This window comes from Tricharina praecox (assembly GCF_024521635.1).
Source record: "Tricharina praecox strain CBS 144465 chromosome Unknown BZA05scaffold_12, whole genome shotgun sequence".
Lineage (NCBI taxonomy): Eukaryota > Fungi > Ascomycota > Pezizomycetes > Pezizales > Pyronemataceae > Tricharina > Tricharina praecox.
The window spans coordinates 80,341-96,828 of NW_026250414.1; the positions used below are offsets into that span (position 1 = coordinate 80,341).

At 55.4% G+C, this 16,488-nt stretch overlaps 5 protein-coding genes and 2 non-coding genes across 7 annotated transcripts; 5 read left to right on the forward strand and 2 right to left on the reverse strand.

The window, feature by feature from the left end:
- Positions 1–302: 302 nt before the first annotated feature.
- BZA05DRAFT_418692 (uncharacterized protein) lies at positions 303–1,357 on the reverse strand (the record flags this gene model as incomplete). Its single annotated transcript, XM_051485537.1, has 3 exons — positions 303–334; positions 439–1,163; positions 1,221–1,357. 3 exons carry the CDS (start codon positions 1,355–1,357, stop codon positions 303–305), a joined length of 894 nt encoding a protein of 297 aa, XP_051339297.1.
- A 575-nt stretch (positions 1,358–1,932) lies between these two features.
- BZA05DRAFT_397826 (HAD-like domain-containing protein) lies at positions 1,933–3,012 on the reverse strand. Its single transcript, XM_051483655.1, has one exon. It carries the CDS (start codon positions 2,958–2,960, stop codon positions 2,124–2,126), a length of 837 nt encoding a protein of 278 aa, XP_051339298.1. The 5' UTR covers positions 2,961–3,012; the 3' UTR covers positions 1,933–2,123.
- BZA05DRAFT_t169 lies at positions 1,969–2,040 on the forward strand. Its single transcript has one exon. It is a non-coding gene; the product is annotated as a tRNA-Met (tRNA).
- Positions 3,013–4,454: 1,442 nt separating the features above from the next.
- Positions 4,455–7,996, forward strand: BZA05DRAFT_43877 (uncharacterized protein). Its single transcript, XM_051486511.1, has 5 exons — positions 4,455–4,563; positions 4,893–5,161; positions 5,364–5,545; positions 5,600–6,531; positions 6,596–7,996. The coding sequence occupies exons 1-5, from the start codon at positions 4,554–4,556 to the stop codon at positions 7,738–7,740; spliced, it is 2,538 nt and encodes an 845-aa protein (XP_051339299.1). The 5' UTR covers positions 4,455–4,553; the 3' UTR covers positions 7,741–7,996.
- Positions 7,997–8,495: 499 nt separating this feature from the next.
- BZA05DRAFT_353353 (uncharacterized protein) lies at positions 8,496–11,985 on the forward strand. Its single transcript, XM_051481343.1, has 3 exons — positions 8,496–9,155; positions 9,221–10,623; positions 10,677–11,985. The coding sequence occupies exons 1-3, from the start codon at positions 8,622–8,624 to the stop codon at positions 11,896–11,898; spliced, it is 3,159 nt and encodes a 1,052-aa protein (XP_051339300.1). The 5' UTR covers positions 8,496–8,621; the 3' UTR covers positions 11,899–11,985.
- A 688-nt stretch (positions 11,986–12,673) lies between these two features.
- BZA05DRAFT_t170 lies at positions 12,674–12,745 on the forward strand. Its single transcript has one exon. It is a non-coding gene; the product is annotated as a tRNA-Met (tRNA).
- A 1,632-nt stretch (positions 12,746–14,377) lies between these two features.
- On the forward strand, positions 14,378–15,400 carry BZA05DRAFT_444962 (uncharacterized protein; the record flags this gene model as incomplete). The annotated part of the gene is made up of 3 exons (XM_051486962.1): positions 14,378–14,503; positions 14,587–15,023; positions 15,124–15,400. 3 exons carry the CDS (start codon positions 14,378–14,380, stop codon positions 15,398–15,400), a joined length of 840 nt encoding a protein of 279 aa, XP_051339301.1.
- Positions 15,401–16,488: the final 1,088 nt, after the last annotated feature.

A 16,488-nucleotide genomic window follows, 5' to 3' on the forward strand; every position in this document is an offset into this window, starting at 1 on the left:
CGTTCCCCGACGTTCCCGGCGTCCCTAGCGTCCCTGCAGCAGCATTGCCAGGCTCTCTCCAGTCACCGCCCGAGGAGAACACAGATGGCCGAAATGTGGACTGTATAGTAGATTTCGTTGACGAGTGTGCGCCATCCTGACTGTCCCCACTCCAGCGCCCAATGCGGGCAATGACACCCTCCACCGACTCGAGCGACAGCGGCAACCACGCATGCAGAATACCTGTTTCCTTGAATCCATCAGATTTTCCAGCGCTTGGAGGCTGCTGCAGTCACCCATCTCCCTTAGCGATCATGAGCATTTTACGACGACGGGCCCCGGAGTGCAGCGTTAACTAGGTAGGTAGGTAGTGTCTTCTTACCGCGGGGGGATCCATAGGCAGCTCCACAAGTCCCTCGCCACACAGCATGCTCTCTTCAATAGCCTGGAGGACCGCACGTCTTGCCGCCTCTCGCGTGGGACATCCGGCCAGGAAGCCCATTTGTTCCAGCCGCTCCAGCACCTCTTCTGGTGAGTACCGGCGCCGGTGTACGAATGTCGCGGTGGTGGTGGCTGTGGTGGCTGTGGGTTGAGGCGCAGAATTGCCCCCCGCACTGGGCGCGACGGGAAGGGGTGGTGCCGACTGCCGCTCCTGGTGCATCAGGGCGGCTCCTCCACCACCACCACCACCACCACCAGAGTCTCCTTCTGCGGGAGTCTGGTTCTCGCTGACTTCCTTGTTGGTTTGAGGGGCCTCCAGAGCTGCCCCGTAGCGGTCGTGGGGCTGGGGGTGGGGCCGGCCGGCTGGTTTGCGGGGTAGCTCGTCTGCTTGATTAGGAGCAAGTATGGGATCTACTGCTGCCGCCGCACGCTCGGTGGAGGTGGAAGTTGGCGGCGGTCCGAGACATGGCCCGTGAGCTGGCGATGGCGATGGCGATGGCGATGCCGATATTTCGTCACCAGAGAACACCACGCTCCTCTTGCGATCACTCGGCCGTAGAACCCGTCCACCCCGGTTTGCAGCGGCTTCCGGAGACACCGATGGCGGACTGGGGATGTGGCCGTGGTTGTTGCATAACTGAAAGCGACTCGCGGTAGCACTCGACTCCTTGCCTAACTCGCCTCCGTTCTTGGCCGCTTCGCCGGCGGTGCTGATGGCGATCATCGTGCGCACATCCGTATCACTACTATAGTGGCAAGTTAACGTGGGGACTGTAGCATCACTGCTTCTATCAGCTCACGTAGTCTCTTCGGCAGCACGGTATTCGTCGGAGAAAGTAGGGATTTCGGTATCGCTGCTTGCGTCGGCAAGCGTGTTCGCTTCAACGGCGTGGCGTTCACTAGCGAGCGTGGAAACATCTGCCTCGTCCGCCGTCATCGTGGCAATGCCTTGCAGGCGCGGCGTGTGAGAGTGAGTGAGTGTAGAGGTGAGAATGGAATAACGAATGAGGGAGTAGAGAACGTGGGTGGACGATGAATGGCCCGGGCTGGTTGAATGGCACAGGCAGATGATGATGGATGGGTTGGTTGCATGGGTGGGGTAGACCTTCCGAACAGACTTCGGAATAGACTTTAAACTGTGACTTTTGTACACGCGCCTCAGTTAATCGATCGAGGGCACTTTTACGAAATGTTCCATCCTCTCACCCCCTCCGTGCCCGCCAACCCTGGCTCCAACACTGAGTCTGACAGTTACCGGCAGCTTTCTTCCCGACGGTCAATGGAGCGAGTCTTCGTCCAGCTGTAGAGCCGAGCGAAAGCTGAGAAATCACTGTATCAGGCATTGTACAGTGTTGCGTGGCAGGTTTATGGAAGTAGAGGAGAAATCATTGCTCTGAGAGCTGTTGATAGCATCTCATCTGCACCCGCTCGTGCGCTCGAGGAAGTTTGTGCTATGTGGTCATCACTCGGATACGGAGTCTTAAAACAAATTGGTATTGTTACCAGAATAGTGTCTGTTATGTTTAGTCTGTTCATTAGCATTGACCAAGCAACATGGCGCAGCGGAAGCGCGCCGGGCTCATAACCCGGAGGTCCCTCGATCGAAACGAGGTGTTGCTATTACTTTTTTTCTTAGTTTTTGCTTTGCCATCCCGCCTACCCATGGCCCATGGGAAGTGATTCACATTATGTGTGCATACAATTTACTTCTCCAAGGTTATCTTCGCATCCTCCAACTCCATCTTTGTTTCCTTCAACGGCCTAACAACCTCCCTAAACCCACCCTCCAGCACATCAATCAGCTGATCCAACCTCTCCACCACGCAATCTGTAAACTCATGCTCGCGAATCGCGCCATTCCCGTCGTGACTCACCAGCACCGTCGCGGCACCGGCGCTCCGTCCGGCGGCCATATCATCGATCGAGTCACCGACCATGAGCACCTCGCTAGTCTGGCAGCCCCACAGGCGTGCAATATGTCGAATGCCATGTGGCTCCGGTTTCGGCGGATAAAACTCCCGGGTGACGACCGGATCGAAGGTATGTCGTAGACCGAGGTGTCTCGACAGCAGGTGCGACACCGGCGCCGCATAGTTGCGCGTCAGGATCGCCTTGCGGATGCCGTGCGCCGCCAGGTACTCGAGCAGCGGCTCGGCGCCCGCCGTAATGATCGCCGCCAGCATCGCCTCGTCTTCGATCCGCTCGATGAGCGCGAGCGAGCTCGCCGGATCGGCGCTCGTGGACACGTAGGAAAGAATGTCCACCCCCGAAGGAACGGACAGGAGCTGCCGCATCTTGATGAACATCCACGGCTGCGGCGTGGTGAGCGTGCCGTCGACGTCGAAGATTACGCCGGAGAGGGTCGGCGTTCCAGCCGCCGCCAACGCTGTGGGAGTAGCCGCGTTGGAGCTGCGCAGTGGGAGGAAGCGGAGGCGTGTGGGGAGAGACATGGCGGTGATGTCGATTGAGGTGGGGTGGTGGGGTATGTTGTTGCATTGGACCCTGCACGGACCACCTGACGCCGGTTCGGGTGCGGTCATTGTGAGGTAGGTAGGGGTGTTTGCGAGGCATCGGGAATCACTCGGACTGGACAATCGGCGGTGAGCGATGACGTGTGAGACCGAGCGTGTGGTCTCAAATGAGCTTCAACACCTACTCCATCCCTTTGATAATATTCCAATCACTCTGGGTGAGGTGGGGAGAAAGAGATGGACCCGCTTATCTCTATCCGAGCGATAAGGCAAAGACCGACAAGGGAAGACGAGGGGCATAAGAGAAAGGACGAAGTAAGGGCGCGTTTTGATGAACTATATGTCACCACCATTTCGGATTTCCCTCAAGCTATGATCAGCGTCGGCCACCTAGTGGGGGGTACATAAAACGAGTGATTGGGCGCAATTGGGCATCAGCATTTTTAGAACTGCCGTCGGCTGAGCGAAGAAACGCTGAATGCACACACTGACAGTTAAACCAGACATCATCTGTACTCCTATTGCTTAGTGGGCCACTCGACTTCACCGGGCTATTTGTAGCGGGCTGATGAGGATAGGTACATCTAGTTCTCGACGTTGAGACACGCCGACCCCGCTCACGGCTGACAGACACCCTTCAAAGCACATGTTGTCACTCGCTCTCCATCTGAATTCTTTTTTTGCGATCTGGATTCACCACGCGCTTCCAATACAACGCGATATTTACGACTCCGACAGGGAAGCAGACTTTTGCTCAGAAAAGGCGTTGACAACTCAACCTGTCGTCCACCGACAGAGTAGAACCAATGTTTAAAAATCTACGATTTGGGCTCTTTAAGTGCGTCTGTTAGTAGGACTATGGGATGGGCCATGCGTGAATGTTATGGTTCAATGCAGAGCGCGACATGGTTCGTGAACACTCATTGGCTGCCGAGCCATTGCAAACCGATGGCCTGTCGACCAGCGGCTCAAGTGTACTGGAGATCACGAGGCACGGTCCAGTCGCGTCACGTTCTCCCAGTAGCCGGGACTGCACCCAATAAGGGGTCGAAGAACTGCAGCAAATTGGCCCTTCTCGGCAGTAAGCAGCCACCTTGCAGCAAATTCACTCGATCAGGTAGCTCGCTAACGCTTTCGGCACTAGCGCAGCGCACTTATCGCGGGCAGGAGTCATTTCGTCGCCGAAGGCAGCAATTCACGGCTCTAGAGTAGAGCTCCAAAGAGCTGTAGGTGCTCTGGGTATGCCCCGCCCCGCACCTACTACAAACTATCGCACTCACTCCACCACCTCCTTCACCGCTCTACCGTTTGCAATCACAACTCCTCCTCCTCCTCCTTACTTTCTCCTCGCCCGAGTTCTCTCCGAAATACATAGCCGATCTCGCTCCATAATCTCTTGCCCTCTATTGTCCTTCTATCGGTTGTCCGCCTGCTCAAGTGCTCTGTTACTTCGCCTCGCTTGAATTCCACGACAAAGGAAACCTTTATCGGTCGCCCCGCTTGCCCCTCGACACAATAGCTTCTGCTCGACAGGACTCTCGGCTTGCCAGCTGTCATTTCCGCCTGAGCGCTCGACAGCTGGACGAAACCACATCTTCCTACGAGTGGTTCAGCTCAGTATTCGAGGGACGGAACCCTGTGCTATCGGACACAGCACCCGAGATGTATCGAGGTGAGTACTCAAGTTGTCGCGAGGCTGGAAGGCCCCACCCCCCCACCCCCCCTCCTCACCCCCGCACGTCGCCCCCTTCGTTATCGTACTCCCTTTCGCTATTTTGCCGAGCATTTGCCCATCTACTTCCTTCACGTTTTACAGCGTACGAGTGCTATAATGTATACCGTCAGCCCCCGTCGCTTGTAAAGTGAGGCGAGTCTTCGTGCCGACCCGCTTCTCCTTTTCTTCTTCTTTCGAAGACTCTCATGACTGCCGCTCCGCTTGTTCTGCCTTGAACGGATGCTTGCAAATCGTTCCAGCTCTAGTCACTGATCATGAGTCAACAGCGAACCTTTACTTCCACCCGCACCCACATTATCCCAAGAACTCCACGGTCCCGGGAGCATATCCTTCCTCCGTCGTCAAGGGCCACAACAGTACCGAGTTCACTCGCACCATTCAGCTCACCGTAGACAAATCTTCGGCACCAATTGGTCGGAGTAGTAGGAACGAGGCCAAAGGACTCTTCGCGGCTGCCAACAACGGCTTCTTCGAGAGTCCCGTCATGAGCAGGGCGCACGCCGAGGTCCGTATGGTTTTGGAACCCCACCGCAAGGTTAGTTCAAACCTACCGTCTCCTTGGCGTTCAAACTTTTTGGACCAATTTATTATACTTTTCTGCTCCATCTATATGTGTAAAGACAACCTTGCTTTTTCATTCGTACTTTCTTTTCCCACTCATCGTTGCCCCTTGTACTGCTCAACTGCGGAGTTATCATCGATCTGCAAACTTGCTCTTTGTTTAACTCCTACCACAGATCATCATCCAAGATACAAAATCGATGCACGGGACTTTCGTCAATGGGCTACAGCTCCACCCGAACGAGACCGCCGAACTTCAGCAGGGTACAGAGGTCACATTCGGAGCTGAGGTCACTAGAGGTGATGAGGTCTATCCTGCGAAGACCTTTCGCTGCGAAGTTGAGTGGGAACGTCTGAGGTACGTTTGCTTTCACTCCTCGGGAATGTCGGACAATTACTCAAGTCTTAGCAGGTCACCCAGTCCTCGTCCTTCGGAGAACAAAACACGTGGTGGCTACGGAGTGACTACCCAGGAGTTGGAGTATGAGAGCAATGAGGAAGATGAAGAGGACGATGAGTTCGACGTGGAAGAGATGGACGAGCACTCGGAGGACGACGAGCACATGTCCGACAGTTCAGCCCGCGCCTCTTCCCCGGCAGCTTCTGTTCCCCAGTCACCACCTCGTGAAAGGTCGAAGGTCACTCCCGACAATATCACGGCGTATTTCCGTGGTGACGATCTTCCCGAGAGCCACGAGAGGTCTACCAAAGAATCTTTCAAGCATCTGCATGACGTGGTACGTGAGAGGTACGGTCTCAAAGCTAGGAAGCTCAGGGAGCTGATCGATCGTGAGTTCGAGGCGTCGGCGGAACTTGCCGAAAAAGACGACTGCCCTCCCCTGCGGACATCAACCATTCATAGCCTCGTGAATAACACTCATACCGAGAGCACTAGCAAGTCAATCAGGGTTATTGATCTTGTTGAAGACGATGAAGATGCAGGCGCTGTCGAGGACATTGAGCCGGCTACCTTCCACTCTTCAAAGGCGTATACGGAGAAGTTTGACAGTCGGAGTCTCGGGTCGGTCGAAGTTGTCGAGAGTATGTCTGATGCTGAGGAAGACGAGGATGAGGAAGACGACGAGCAAATGCTTCCGGAATCAGATGACGATGATGATGATCATGTCTCTATGGATGAAGAGGAAGACGTTAAGATCAAGGATGATGAGATTAATGCCTCCATCCAGGAATCCTCAATCGCCCCCGAGAATAAAACTATTTCCAAGATCACCGAAGATATCGCTACGTCCGAACCTTCATCGCCTCCCGATGTCATGAGTTCCAAAGCCCCGAATATGTGGCCAACCTCGGAACGTATGGGCTCGTTTATTCCAGTCCGTGAAGGTGAATTTGAGAATGATTCTGAGTTCCTATCACAGCCCAATTCTCTAACCTTGATGAAATGCAGCCGTTTCTGTGCTTCCCCCCATTGGAAGGTTAGATAGCATCCCGCTCATCCAGCAACATCAACCCCCTCAGCAAGCACTAGTACCGCCCCCACCAGCTCCATTTCCACCAGCACCACAAGTTCCCGCCACACACGGACGCTGGGTTCCCAACAACCATATGGACAAACGCGAGTTCTTCGAATCGAGAGCAAAGAACTTCGCAAGGGTAAACGCAGAGCAACCCCACGCCATCGACTCGTTTTATATCCCTCAGTGGGCTGGCATCGCCGATTTCTCCCAACCACACGATAAATCTGATATGATCAAGAATACTCCTCACATCTTGGGGTCTTTCTTGCATGATAAGCTCGCCGAAGAGATGGAAAAGGGCATCACTCAAGAAGCGACGGGCGCTAAATCCTCGGTCACTGCCGCCGCTGTCGACGACCTGGAGATGGACGAGGACTGCGATCTCGATGAAGAGTCGTCTCTCGAGATGGGAGATTTTTACGAAGCGAGCAGCGACGAGGAAGAGTACACAAAGGACGAGATCGACGAGATGTTTGGGGTCCCAAATACGCCAACTAGGAAGGAAACCTCGAAGGGAATTAAAGCCGGTTACAGCAAGTTTTCGATCGAAGACATGATGAACCACGAGTCGCCGAAGGGAAAGGCCGGAACCCCGACACCAACCCCGATCCCTGCGAGTCCGCCACGAAAGGAACGACCTAGATTTTCGTGTGGATACACAAGGAGGAAGAATGCATCCCCAGTTTCGGATATCCCCTACATCCTCAACAACACGCCTCCGCCTAGCCTTAAGCGCAAGCGTGCGAACACTGAAAGCTCCATGCCCGAAATCCCGCCGGCGCCAGTATTCGAGCAGACACTGCCCGATGCGCCCGAAGTTGGTGTGGGCAAGGTCGCCTATCCCTCGCTGTCGGCTGATCAGGGCGCAGTTGGGGAGGAGGTCGAGGCGGAGGTCGAGGCGGCGGCAGAGGTCGAGGCGGATGTGGCTGTGGAAGAGGTTGAGGAGCGTCCCTCGAAGAGAGTCAAGTCAGAGAGGCACGGTATGAGCTACACGGGCTTAGCGGCGGCCACCATGGCCGGATTTGTCATGGGAGGCGTTGGAATGTTTGCCGCGCTTGTCGCTTCCGCCCAGTAAAAAAGGCAGCACAAGTACAACGTTTTTGTGTGTCCAATACTCCAGTCATGTCGGGTTTCCTTCCATCTCCGCCGTTAATCATGCTATTTTTTCTTTCTGCTCGTCGTTTTTTCTTTCTTTCAATTTTTATTCTTTGTTCTGCCACTTACAGGTGTACATTTTTTATGGTCTGGCGCCCTGGGGAAGGTATTCGGAGGATGTGGGATGTTCTGGGTTCGGTTGATACGCCGTGGATGGAAGGCGTGGTTGGCAGGCTGGGGATTGGGCTAGGCTGGGTTGGGTTGGGTTAGGTTAGGATCGGGTTGGATGGTGATGGGTTTTGGTGCTCTATTTGCTTCCTGGGTCGTTGATGCGTGTTCTTTCTGATGGAATTTTGTTCTCTCGATTTTCTTCCCCATTGGCCACAATAGCTGTCTCATCACTTTCTCTTTTTCTGTCACTTTCCCTCCTTGTCGTTCGCTTCCATCTCTCGATTTCCGCGTTCCCTGTTCTCACTTTACCGTCGAATACAGATGTTTTCTTTGTCAGAGAAATGTAAAATTCAATTGTTACTCGCGTCACTTGTCGGTGCGGCACTCAGCATCACATTCTCACGTTTGCCATGGCGCATTGCCGACATGGAGATCTCCGAGGATTCATTTGATCGGACGTTGCGCCGGCAAGATGCGTGCAGGGGTTGTTTATTGTCGTTGGTTGGTTGGGGGCGAACATATAATGACGTAGTTGCCCTGACACTCAATTGCTTGCTTGGATCGGGACTGTCACCCGACGAGGTCAACGACGACGAAAGCGGCGGCAAGTAGAGTACTTGACATATGACAGTTCCATAACTCTCCCTCGCTCTCTTCCTTCTCCCAAACTCCAAACCAACAACCGCAGCTATGCCGCATCCCCACCCTCGCGAAAAACGTCCAACGTTCGCTGCGCGCCGCTCTGCCCGCCAAACCTGGTCTCCCTCCGGTGCTGGCAGCTCCCGCCGCCCCGCACTCGACGCCAGCGCCCTCAGCTCGCTTTCCATCGCGCACCGAGAGTTCAACACGCAGGCACACGTCTCGCCGCGCGACGGGCGAGTCCACATCTCGCTCAATAAGGTCAGCGACGGGCCTTTATCAACGCTTCTCGGACAGCTCAATGAGCGGGAGCTGGCGGGCGTGGTCCGGGAGCAGAGGGAGAAGCAGCAGGGCGATATTCAGACGGCGCCGCCGAAGCTGAACATTGTCATCATGGTTATTGGCAGTAGAGGCGACGTGCAGCCGTTCATTGCTATCGCGAAGACACTCAAGGATCAGTGGGGCCATAGGGTCCGCCTGGCCACCCATGGCGCGTTCAGGGAGTTTGTCACCGGGCATGGTGTGGAGTTTTTTGATGTCGGCGGTGACCCCAGTGAGCTTATGGCTTTTATGGTTAAGAATCCGGTATGTTGTTGGTGGCAAGATGGGTGGACGACCGGGTGGGCTGGCTGACGTGCGTGTGGATATAGGGATTGGTACCGGGAGTCGAGGCGATAAAACAGGGCGAGATTGCCAAGCGACGGGAACAGATGTTCGAGATGTTCCACGGTTTCTGGCGAGCATGTGTCGAGCCCTCGGATAACTACCGACCACGGATGAGCTCGGAGACAGCGCGGACCGTATCCACGTTTGATACCGGCCGCTCGTACGACGATGAGGACACCGATGTCGAGCCATTTATTGCAGATGCCATTATAGCGAATCCCCCGAGTTTCGCACATGTGCATTGTGCCGAGAAGCTGGGCGTCCCGCTGCATCTGATGTTCACGTTTCCGTATTCACCGACTCAGGAAATTCCTCATCCCCTCGCGTTCATACAGAATTCGAATCTGGGGAGCGAGTACACCAATGCGATTACATATCCGATGGTGGAGATGATGACGTGGCAAGGCTTGGGGGATCTCGTGAATCGGTTTAGAAAGAAGACGCTGTGTTTGGAGCCTGTGGCGACGCTGTGGGCGCCGGGCATGATCTCGAGGTTGAAGGTGCCGTATACTTACATGTGGTCTCCGGCATTGATTCCGAAGCCTGCAGACTGGGGCGATCACATCGATATCACCGGCTTCGTGTTCCTCGACCAGACGAAAGATTACAAGCCGCCCGACGCACTGCAAAAATTCCTCGATGCCGGCGATCCACCAATCTACATCGGCTTCGGATCCATCGTTGTTGACGATCCAGACGCATTGACAGCCACACTCTTCGAAGCAATCAAGTCCACTGGCGTGCGCGCACTGGTATCCAAAGGCTGGGGCGGGCTCGGTGCTGAGGATGTGCCCGAGAATGTGCACATGCTGGAGAACACTCCTCACGACTGGCTGTTTGCGCATGTATCGGCCGTGGTGCATCACGGCGGTGCGGGAACGACGGCAATAGGACTGTTCCATGGCAAGCCGACGATGGTGGTGCCGTTCTTTGGCGACCAGCAGTTCTGGGGCGCGATGATTCACAAAGCCGGTGCGGGACCGGAACCAGTGCCGCACAAGGAACTCACGGCGGAGAATCTGGCAGAGGGTATCAAGACTTTGCTGAGTGAGGAGTGTCAGAAGGCTGCCCAGGGGATCTCGAAGACCATCAAGGAGGACGATGGTGATGGTGCCGAGAACGCGGTCAGGAGCTTCTATAAGGGGCTTGATGAGTTGGATTCGAAGGGGAAGCGCGGACTGGGAGAGAGGGGGAAGGAGTATGGCGAAGGCGGGCCGATGGGACCAGGTGAGGGCAAGTGGGGGACTGGTGGACCGGGGATTAGGTGTGATATCCTGCAAGAAAAAGTATCCGTTTGGAGGGTTAAGCACACAAAGATGAGGCTGAGCACGCTTGCTGCGAGTTGGTTGGTCGAAGAGGGATTGTTGCAATGGAAAGATCTGAGATTGTATTTCTCTCGTTTCTAACGGTTCGGTTCTTACATGCTAATTATGATGATAGACTGAGACATACGGAATGGAACGATTTCGATGGACCAGGTGAACCACTCTCCGGTGGCTTCTCGGCCTTCTTTGGATCCCTCGCAGGCGTGGCAAAAGGCGTAATTGGCGTTCCAAAAACCTTCATTAAAGGCGCCAAACGCATCGACGACGAAGTCGACATCAAAGAAGAACTCCGTCCCGCCACCACACGCCGACGTTTCCGTGACCGTTTCCGCAAGCACAAGTCCCACGACGACGACTGGGCAACCACGCGATCCTCGTCCCCCGATCCCGACCACCCCGGCCACAAAAAACATCACAAACGCAGCATCCCCCGCGATGTCGCCCACGGCATCAAAAAGTCCGGCGGAAAGATCGTGCGCTCCTCCGTGCGCGCGCCGCTCGACGTCTCCCTCGCCGTAGCCCAAGGCTTCCACAACGCCCCGCGCCTCTACGGCGACGAAGTCCGGCGCCCCATGCGCATTACCGGCTTCCACTCCGGCATGCGTGCGGCCGGCAAGGAGCTCGCCCTCGGCATCTACGACGGCTTCACCGGCCTCGTAACGCAGCCCTACCACGGCGCGAAGGAGGAGGGCGTCAAAGGCGCGCTCAAGGGTGCGGGCAAGGGCGTTGGCGGCCTGGTATTCAAAACGCAAGCCGGCTTCGCGGGCGTCATCGGCTTCTCTCTCAAGGGCATCCACCGCGAGGTGCGCAAAGGCCACGACCGCAAAGTCCTCGAGCGGATCATGCGCGCGCGCCGTCTGCAGGGCTCGCGCGAGCTCGCCACATTCCGGCGCGAGGCCGGCGCCGAGGCGGAAGAGGTCATGGTCGCCCGCATGCGCCAGGGCTGGCAGAAGGTCCTGGAGGAGCGTCGCCGGAATACGGAGCGCGAAACGACGCTGGGACGCGAACTGGCGGAGTTCAAGGCGAGACGCAGGGACAGGAAGCAGAAATCTACACCCGCTGCTCTGCCATCCGAGAATGAGGCGGCCAAGGAACACGGAGTTAAGGACTGTGATTTTGGCGTCGTCGAGGGCGATCAGTGCGCCCGCCTGCCGAGGCGGAAACTGGATGAGATTGCGGAGGAGAGAGGTGGGACGCCGGCGAACAGCATGCCGCAGCAGCAGCAGCAGGCAATCAATGGCAGCTCATCGAAGGCGGAGGAGGTGAATGCAGATGCAGAGGGCGCGAATGGGGCGGCGAATTCCAGAGCGGTTGCGGAGAGGAGCTTTACGACTTGATTTACCTACCTAGGCGTTTTGTGCGATGATTTGATACCTACCTGCCTACATTGGCTGATGCGCTTTCTTGCTTTCTTGCTTTCTTGCTCTTTTGTTTGGTGATATGGGAGATACCTACGCTTTGTAATATAGTTTCCTAATTCTTGATTGTACTTGTACTTGTACGGTTTTACGAGTAGATGAATAGTTCTTGCTGGTGATGCTGGTGACCGATGGTTGGTGAGTTGATGGGTGACTGACTGCCTAGCAAAAATGGGGCAATAGGGACCCGAGTTCCAACCATGATGAGCCATAAAGTATGGTGTATTGACGGCATCTCATCTCATATCATATCGTACTGCTCGGTCTTGAGGGGTGTTAGTGTTGTGGCACATCCCGACGGAAGCCGTAACCAAAAAAAAAACTGGCTCTGTCGGCTGGACAGTCTTGCATGCAAGGTCTTGAGCTTGAGCTTGAGCCTGAGCTTGAGCTTCAGCGTAGGTACGTATGTCAGGATAGTGTTTACTAGTAGACACTTCGTCAGCATCGGGGATACGTACATCACCGCGCAAGCCCCAATCTACATCCCTTGTACTTAAACAGTATATAACAAAGTCTTTCTTACTCCAGCCTTCGAATCAGTTATCGTTATCGTCCGCCCTCAAGACCTTGGATGTATTGCACACCCACCTCCTACCCACCGGCTGCTTTTTCCGGTCCAGTAAACTTGCGGATGGGCTTTGGTCACTCCACGAACGGCGACTTAGTGGGCTGCACCAATAACTGATATACAAAAAGCAACATGGCGCAGCGGAAGCGCGCCGGGCTCATAACCCGGAGGTCCCTCGATCGAAACGAGGTGTTGCTATTTACTTTTGCTCTTATTTTGTTCTATCGGGGCTGGTTAGTGGTGGGATGGGGGTTAGTGTTTTGCATAGCGGCTGTTGGGAGTTGGAATTTGGAACTTGGGGTGACGCGGAATCGAGAAGGATCGCAACGGTGTAAAGTTTGTCACGTGGTGGGATCGGAAAGCATAGGTTGTAGCTTGTGACGGTGGTATTTTTGGTCGAGAGTGGTTGACCGTTGCACGCGGCGGTGGTGCGGCTGATGACACGGCTGGTGTCTGCTGGCGGCACATTACGGTCGGACTTTGAGTTTGACATCTTCCCCGCCGGGCCCATTCTTGTGGCATTCTCCTCTTCATCGCTACCGAGGTATCCTGCTCTCTCGCCAGGCGAGAGTACTCGTTCTTTGGGGGGCAAACCGGCGCATGAGGCTCGCCACATACCGCATTCCACACCCGTAGGCTGAAAGACGACATCAATACGTGCTGCACAGGGGTGACTCTCTTCCCGTCACAGGTATGTAGCGTACGGCTGCCTATATACCCCGCAATTCCATAGGGCTGAGTATCACATCGCCCATACGTATGCATCGCGGTGAGCGGATGCACCCGCTCGGAATCGACGAATGGCGCGGCCGCAGAGTCGGTAATTGTTCTACATACAAGGTGGGAACACGAAGTGTTTCATGGCGGTCATTGGTCGTCCTTTTCCCTGTGTGATGCAGTTGTTTCAGAAACTATGCAGCAACAGCCAGGAGTGTGCGCGGGCGGTCTACCTAGTCGGTGAATTCTCCACGGAATGCTGCGGCCTGCAACAAGACGTCCGCTAGAGCTCCCGTACGGATCGACCTGATTGGATTATTCAGCCTCGACCTCCACCACTGCCCGATCGCTGCCGCTGTTGCCTTGCCGGACTGTTTCGACTCGACCTAGGTCTTCGGGTTCAGCACTGAATCGGGAGTCATTTGAAAATTGAGACGCCTACATGTTGCCCGTAGGAAACCGGTGTCTGGTCACACACTTTCGTGATTGGCCTGGTGAAGCTCGCTGAACTCCGCTCAGCTAACCAAAGCTCTCCCGTTTTACTCTGCGTTTTCCGAGGGTGTGGATACACTGCCTAGATAGAAACAAAAGCGCAAGTCCCTCCCTACGCCATAGATCGCGAAGGACTCATGACACGTTCGAGCTCCACCATACCCCCCCAGAAATCCAGGTCCGGCGGTCGGCTGGAATCGCGTTTTGGTTTCAGCTGCTTCAACTCAGCTTTGCCGTGATGCTAGATGGAACGAACGCAGCTGGTCCTTCTTACGTAGCTGCCTGGATAGCAAAAGGAAGTTGGGGAATCCTTCAGGTCTGTCTCCCAGGATCCGGCGGTCTAGAGCTCCTGGCTCAGCTTCGGAATCGGTGGCGGTTCTGACAGAGATGCAACAGTTGATTCTTCGATTGCAGCTGCTGCTTGTTGCAACTGGCTGTAGGCAGAGAGGACGACATTCCTGAATGGACTGGCATTTCCATATAAGAGCATGATGTTTCCTTCCGCAAAGCCACACTCTTCATACCAACCTTCAGATCATCTACCTAGTCAGTCTTCCAGTTCACAAGCAAAAAATATCCGAGTCTCCTCCCTTCACTCGATCCACCCAGAACATCTTCAAAATGGCCGGCGAAATCCAACCCGGTGGCTCCATGGCAGCGGCTCACTCCCCCAGCGTTGGTCTCCGCGTTTTCATCCAGGACGAAGCTGGCTATGTCCGTCAGTCTCAATACGCGAACGGCAAGTGGGTGGGCGGCGACATCCAGAGCATCCTTTTCCGCGCGAAGCGTAACTCGCCGCTCGCAGCAGTTACTATTAACGATTCCGTAAGCCCCTCCCAACTACTCTACCGACCCCCTTCGGTGCTGACGCTGCATGCGCGCAAATCCGTATCTTCTACGTCGACCGCTCCGACAATGTGCAAGAACACTGCATCGACAACGCCGGCGCCTCCTGGTACACGGGCATCTTCGGGGTGTCGAAGAAGGCGCCGCCAGCACCGAACACGCGGCTCGCCGTGAACGGCTGGACGACCGTGGGGGTCGCGGGCTTCCAGCTGCGCGTGTACTACCAGGCGCCCAACGGCGTAATCGTCGAGCACGGCTGGTGGGTCACGGTGTGGGCGCCGGGCTCGCCCATGCCGATCGCGCTCGCGGGCACCGCGCTCGCCACACCAGGCTTCCTCGGCGCGACGGCAACTCATCCAGTCCTCCGCCTGTACTATCAAGACGCCACCGGCTGGGCGCGGGAACACGTCTTCACGGATACGTGGCAGGACGGCGGCATGCTCTCGGCGGAGATGCCACTGCGCGCCGCTCGCTGTCATCGGCTGGGGGAACAGCACGTACACTCACGTGTACTACCGCAGCTACTCGAACGAGCTCATAGAGCTGAGCCGTAACAATAACACCTGGGCTGCTAGCGCGCCGCATATCACCGGCACTACGCCCACCTCCATGGTTTCCGCGGCTATCATTAATGGTCCCCAGCCGCAGCTGCAGGCGTTCTACCAGAGTACCCCCGACCAGCTCCAGGTGGTCGAGTGGATGTCTAGCCAGAGCAACTGGAAGTTGGGCCCGGTCGTGCCCACCGGAGATAAGAAAATAGATGTAGGGGCGGCTGAGGCCTCCAGAGCTATGCTTTGATTTGGCGAGGAGGTTGGGGGTTGAGGATCCGTTGTCGAGGTTTGGCCTAAGTGTGGCGGTCGTGTGTTGAACATAACGAAATTGAAGTGATTAAATGGTGGAAAAGAGATCTAAGTGACTTGTTCCTGTCGTACTATCCTGCATCTGGAAGTAGACGCTCCATGAACCTTCAAGGACGCGGAAACACCCGTTGACCATGCTCCGATTTGCAAATAATCATGACTTCTCACTCGAGCATTGCACCAAAGACGGGCACATCTGTTTTGTATATATGGGCCATTCGAGGTTTCGCTACCACCCGCTAGAGTAGGCTCATGGTGTTCAAATAAAAAAGGACGGTCGGACGGACATCTCCAGAACAAAAACTACGGTACCAGGGATTCCCGCATGGTCACCCACTGCAGTACTAACCTGGCGATACCATGCTTAACTAGGGCTGAGCGGACGGGAAGCCGTGTGTTCATGGTTCTATGACCGTAGCTATTGAAGTTTCTGCATATGGCAATATGTCTCATGCAGTGCGAGTAATTCTCGACCATCCATTGGTAATCCGGGCCGATCCGCCCGAAAACTGGGGGGTTCTGGCTGCCTATGTAAACTAGGAGTAATCGGGCGCAGGGCTGTATGGCCGACCTTAAGGGGATGCTGGCTCGTGACAGAACCGGTTCTAGTCGTTCTCGGCGAGGCGAACAGTTCATCGGCGTGCGGTGACGAGCATTTCCCGTCTTGCCGTTGTCTTCTCGGCAATGCGCTATCGACATTGACGCCAGTCCCAGAAGATGCGCCAACTTCATACGATTTATATACTCTACATATGCACGTGCGGAGGTTTTAAGTTCAGCATGTATTATCCGCTAGCGAAAGCTTATCCCAATGTACCGGCACCCGATGGTAATCCGCTGGTTGTACGACCGTACATAGACAGCGTGGAAAGCTGGGTACATATATAGAAAGTCCTAAACGTTGGTGCATGGCGGGGTCTACTAGGTAGCAGATCACTGTACCCCACTCTATACCGCGGCAGCGGAGACGATATATAGTGCAAACGACTGGTCGGCGGTATATAGTACACAGCCCCTCGCTTATGT

Excerpts from the sequence above, each read along its gene's own strand:
- BZA05DRAFT_43877 (XM_051486511.1), top strand. Across the intron at positions 5,162-5,363 it reads TTTTGGAACCCCACCGCAAG|ATCATCATCCAAGATACAAA; the intron begins GTTAGTTCAAAC and ends CTCCTACCACAG. Across the intron at positions 6,532-6,595 it reads GTTTATTCCAGTCCGTGAAG|CCGTTTCTGTGCTTCCCCCC; the intron begins GTGAATTTGAGA and ends GATGAAATGCAG.
- BZA05DRAFT_353353 (XM_051481343.1), top strand. The coding sequence starts at position 8,622 with ATGCCGCATCCCCACCCTCGCGAAAAACGTCCAACGTTCGCTGCGCGC. Across the intron at positions 9,156-9,220 it reads CTTTTATGGTTAAGAATCCG|GGATTGGTACCGGGAGTCGA; the intron begins GTATGTTGTTGG and ends GTGTGGATATAG. Across the intron at positions 10,624-10,676 it reads CAATGGAAAGATCTGAGATT|ACTGAGACATACGGAATGGA; the intron begins GTATTTCTCTCG and ends TTATGATGATAG.
- BZA05DRAFT_397826 (XM_051483655.1), bottom strand. The coding sequence starts at position 2,960 with ATGACCGCACCCGAACCGGCGTCAGGTGGTCCGTGCAGGGTCCAATGC.